Below are 5,293 nucleotides of genomic sequence, written 5' to 3' on the forward strand. Positions count from 1 at the left end.
AATCTAGTGCATAAACTTAATGGCTCATTGTAATATTTATTATTCAACCTTTTGACATTTATTTGTAGCAGTTGAATTGAGGTACCGGGTGCATTATTAGCATTGAAACAGTAAAGTGTTCCAGCTCTACCGTAATAACTGAGTTTACTTGAGTCTTTAGCCTGAAGTATAGTCTGAGGAATGTAAACCAACCCTTCTCCCACCCCTCCCCCACCCTACTCCAAAAAAAAAAAAAAACCCCGCAATGGAAAAAAAAAGTAATCCGATTTCTGTCTTCAAAATGCGATAAACCAGGACTCCAAAAGAGGTGTAACACATTAATGGACTTGTACAAACCATCCTGTGCAGTTTACAACAAAAGGAAGGTATGGTTCAAGAAAATATCTTCCAAAAACGCTTTTATGAATTAAATTTCCTGAATTTGTGACTAGGTGGAAGAGGTATTGCAGAACCGCCCAGCTGCCATTTCCATATAGGATGGGCCTTGTGAGGAGGTTGGGAATCCTTAGTGGTGTTTAAGGAATACGCCGGCCACAAATCCCCATCCTTCCCAATAATGAGTGATGGTGGACAAGGAAAATTTGCCATGAAATTAAATGGCCTTTTCACTGCTGATGCTACATTGCTGGCTACCTTTTTGCGTCTGTTTATAACTGTAAAATCATCCAGTGTTCCTTCATGTGTCTCAGTTTTACCTGTAGGACGAGGACTTCTAGCTGATTTCAGATTTGGTTTGACTGGAGGTGTCTGAAGTACAGGTCGCTTTCCCAGTACTAGTGTCCGGTAATTTTTCCTCACCCTGGCACCAAATTTATATTCCCCATCCTCAGGTTTTGGAGAACCTAAAGTGCATGAAAGGCCCTGACTCTGAGCCAGTGGATTTAAGGAAGGAGTTTCTTTTTCAGGGCATGCAAAACCTTCCTTGGCTGTAGTTAACAAGGCGTCCTCCTCTTTACTTTCAGTCACACTGTAAAACTCACCCTTCGTATCATTGCACTCGCACTTTAGCTTATTTGTAATAAGGTCAGGTTCATATTCTTCATTAGCACTACTGTCTTCTACTTTGATTTTAATATTGTGCAGAAACGGCAATGTCCTGTCGCCGGTATCAGTACAGGCATTCTCAGCTTTAGTTGTTGCTGCTACTGCTGCTGTATCCACCTCAGGATAAGTTGGCGAAGCAGAGGGCAAATCCGTAGCAAATTCAGTACAATGAGGGATTTTGGAATCTTTTTCTGAATTTGTTGCTGCTCCCGAAGAATCATTATTTAAGAACCTAGCAGCTATTGTGTTGTTATCTGCACAGTGTGTAGTAGGAGTTGCTTGCAGGCATTTCCTAGCCTCTCGGAGTATTCTTTGTTGTGGAAATGCATTGTTTGTCTTTGGGCTAGGTGAAGAGGCCCCCTCCGTCAGGCAGTTAATTGTCAGGTCAGTTCTCTTTACAATACTGGAAATTTCAGATTGTGGGAATGTAATCTCAGATACCCTATCGTTCCTTATCTCTGTGAAACAACTCCCCAGGCTGGCCGGGCAGTACACCGGAGACGCTTTGGGGACCCAGCTCTGCAGATTCCACTCCTCGGGCGATTCCGCTTTGACACTACTCTTGAGATCGGGAAGTCTGCCGGCATCCTCGAAAGCAGCGGGTTTGGTTGCAGCGGCGGCGGAGGCCAGATGGTACAAGAAGTTGGCCTGCGCCTGTACGCTGGGAGGCTTGCAGAAGCTGGTGCGCCTGAAACGGATGCTCTGCACTGACACTTGGCTGGAGCCGGAGCTAGAGTCCGACTCCGTGGACGAGTCCTCCTCCTCCTCCTCCGAGCTGACTTCACTGGAATCCGAGGCCCCACTGCCCCCCTCCTCCTCTTCCTCCTCCTCTTCCTCCTCCTCTCCCTCCTCCTCCTCTTCCTCCGAGGACACAGAGTTGCTGGAGCTGGACACACTGGAGCCAAAATCCGAGTCGTTGGCGGCATGGTCCGAGTAGGAGCTGGACTCGGAGTCGCTGCTGCAACTCTCGGGAAAGCTGCCCAGATGGGGCTGCGGCCGGTGGTGATGAGGGGGATGGTGATTCGGCTGCGGCAGCTGGGCCCGGTGGTGGTGGTGGTGGTGGTGGTGGTGGTGGTGATGGTGGTGGTGGTGGTGGGGAGGCGGGCAGAAGCCGTTCACCAGATGAAACCTCTCCAGGCAAGTGGCCCCGGCGGCCGCCGCCGCCGCCGCCGCCGCTGCCGCCGCCGCCGCCGCCGCCGCCTTGGCTTTGTAGGACCTGGGCAACAGCAGCAGACGGCGGGCGCCGGCGTGCGGCGCGAGCAGGCAGTCCTTGGCGCCCCCGCGCTTGCGCTTGCACCGGTAGGTCAGGCTCACCGGGCCTCCGGCGCCCGCCGTCGCCGCTGCAGCCTTGGGCTGGGGCCCGGCCGCCGACGCCTGGTAGTAGGCAGCGGCGGCGGCGGCGGCGGCGGCGGCGGCGGCGGCGGCAGCGGCGGCGGCGGCCGGGTGCTTGCTGCACAGCAGGCTCCGAAAATAAGCAGGGTCCGAGTGGAAAGCGACGTAGTTTCCTTGGAGCGGGGCAGTTTCATAGTTTAGAGGGGGTTTGCAAGGCGAGCGCACGAGTTCCGGGTAGTGCGAGCCCGGGTATTTGCTAAAAATCTGAGGTAGATGGGCGGCTGGGCGCGCGGCGGCGGCGGCGGCTGCGCCCGGGCGCGGGGACTGCGCGCTGATTGGCAGGGGCCGCGCGGCTCCGCTCAGGCCCCGCCAAAGTTGGTGCTTGTCCTTCCAGAAAGCCGGGCGGGGGCCGGCGGCGGCGGCGGCGGCGGCGGCGCGCCCTGGCGGCGGCGCCTTTGTGGCCAGGGCCCGGCCGACCCTCCTGCGCTTGGTCTTGAGGACGCGCTCAGTTTTGCAGGAGGTGTAGAGCGCTTCCACGTCTTCCCGGGAGATGAGCGTGCATTTGGCGGCGTGGAAGGCGATGCTGTTGATTGCTTTGAGTTTTCGCAACTCCTCCAGATCGCAGTGGTGCTTTTTCACTTTCAGATGATCCATGCGCTTGTGCACGGTCGTCCTCGGGATGTTTTTCAGCAGATCCGTGAAGACTTGGGAGAGGGCAAACATTTGCTTTCCTTTAATGATGAGGTAGCCGAGCCTCACGCCATCCACCTCTTCAAAACCTGACTTCAGGTCTCCCATGTCGGGCACTAAACGATCCCCACCATTTGCAGTAAATATATACGTGACGCATACATACACATGTATGTATGTTAATCCTCCACCAGATGCTGCGTGTGTCTCAAGGCATCCTGCTAATAAAATAACAAAGACTGTTATTCCCGGCGAAGGGAGTGCCAAACTCTAGGCGAAATTATTGGGGAAAAGAAAAAAACAAAAAAAAACCTATGAAATTACACTGACTTGATTCTTGCTTTTTTTTTTGGTTTTCGTTTTTTTAAAAAAGAGGGGAAAAACCATCCGATTTCTGCTTTGCCAGTGTGTTGGTCTAAGTCCTCGCTGCAGATCAGTACCTGGGCCCCTCTATTCCTTCCTTCTCCATTGGAGCACTATGATAATGGAATGTGAAGGAGAAAGAGAAAAGACATGCAGCTGCTATTCCCGCCGCTGCTTTAGCTACAAATAAAATGACAGAGTGAAGTGAGCTCGTCCGGAGACACCTTCATCAATTAATTCCCCTAAAGCCAGCGCTGATTGGACACTCCTGACAGGTGATGCAATAAAAATTGATATTCCACCCCTTCCCCCCAAAATCTCCCACTAATTAGCATACCCTTATACTGCCACCTCCCCTCCCAAAGTAAATAATACAGTCGGTATATAAATCTTTCCATTAAACTATCGGAGCTCAGAAACAGCCTGACTCACAGACTTCATCAGAAGCAGTGTGTGTACGCTTAAAAAAAAAAAAAAAAGCCTTGTATATTCGCCTTTAAAGGAATATTGCCTATTTTTTGCTTTATTTGCATTTTACCGCTATAGCTATTATCATTTCAAAGAAAAGCATTTTAAAAACATTATCAAGCCTAAATAGATATATCCCACCCCCCTTTTCCTTTGGAAAATGGAGCTTAAGCGAAACGTGCAGAACAGCCTGGTATTTCCCTTATGGGAGTGGGGAAGGAGCCCGGCTGGGAGCTCCAAAGTTAAATCCGCGCGGTGAACCATCCCAGTACAGACTTACGTTTTGAGTTTCTCTCGATTTTCCTTGTTTCCCCCACCCCCCAGAATGCCTTTTTACAACCAGAAACAAAGTTATTTGACCAATGAAGCAGTTCAAGGCTCCGGCTCCGAAACACTGTAACAATTCAACTGAATTTTGGTTCTCTGCTGGGGGGGTGGAGTGGGGAGGAGGTAGTTTCACGTCAGACCCATAACAAAGCATAGATAAGCCAGAAATGTGTACACTTTTCACAATTAAGCTGGCTGGATTGGAGGCAGGATGGTCCTAGAGTCCCCAGCACAGCCTTAGCCGGGGTCCTGTTCACAACAGGTCAGAATTCCATGGAGCAGATTGCTTCTGTAGCAAGGAAAAGAAAAGGTAAACCGCCCAAGGTGCTTCCAGAGGTTTTACGTAATAACGATGAAAAGAAAGTGCTGATGTATGATGCAGACTATTTCAGTGGTCTGTGATGCTTTTGGTTGGTAGTTTAAATGAATCTTCCACAACTCCCATTTTTTCCGTGAAAGCCAAGCATCTGCTTTTTTTTTTTTAAATCACTTTGGATGAATATCAATATTGTTTAACCTCTTCTTAGTCAAAGCATATTTTGGTGTCATTTTCAAGGATATCCAAAATATTGCCAAATGAGAGCAAAGGTCTTCCCAGTCGCATCACCACGATCCCAAGGCAGTTTGTTGGCTGCTTTGCAAAATTCGGCAAAATCTTCTTAACTGTTCGGTGTTTGGAACTACAGCATGAATGCAGCCCAGGCATTTGTATGTTTCCTTGTTCTTCCAAAAATAGACACATCCGTGTGGTTAAAAGAATAAACGGATATTTCTAAGCCTGCAAGAAAAAAATTGTACAGTAATTTCTTCCTTCACATTCAAAAGTTCCAGCTTCCCCTGCTCTGGTCTGACTAGCACAAGCAGGTATGACTCAAAGAGAGAGGGAAAGAGAGAGAGAGAGAGATTAAAAACCGAAGAGTCAGACATACAAAAAGGTAGTTTGCATGAAATCTCGGCCATAGTTCCCCACCCCCACCCTCATCTTTCTTGTAATTTCCCAGGAATTTTGAAGAGAATTGGGAATTTCAAGAAGTGCATCCGGAAATTAAGGAAGTCTATTTAGGAGAGT

At 49.5% G+C, this 5,293-nt stretch overlaps 1 protein-coding gene across 1 annotated transcript; it reads right to left on the bottom strand.

Annotated features, from left to right (window-relative positions):
* Window positions 244–3,798, bottom strand: SKIDA1 (SKI/DACH domain containing 1). The gene has a single exon (XM_018057077.1). It carries the CDS (start codon window positions 3,172–3,174, stop codon window positions 400–402), a length of 2,775 nt encoding a protein of 924 aa, XP_017912566.1. The 5' UTR covers window positions 3,175–3,798; the 3' UTR covers window positions 244–399.

Source organism: Capra hircus, chromosome 13 (genome assembly GCF_001704415.2).
Source record: "Capra hircus breed San Clemente chromosome 13, ASM170441v1, whole genome shotgun sequence".
NCBI lineage: Eukaryota > Metazoa > Chordata > Mammalia > Artiodactyla > Bovidae > Capra > Capra hircus.

Coding starts and splice junctions, on each gene's coding strand:
- SKIDA1 (XM_018057077.1), bottom strand. CDS start 3,174: ATGGGAGACCTGAAGTCAGGTTTTGAAGAGGTGGATGGCGTGAGGCTC.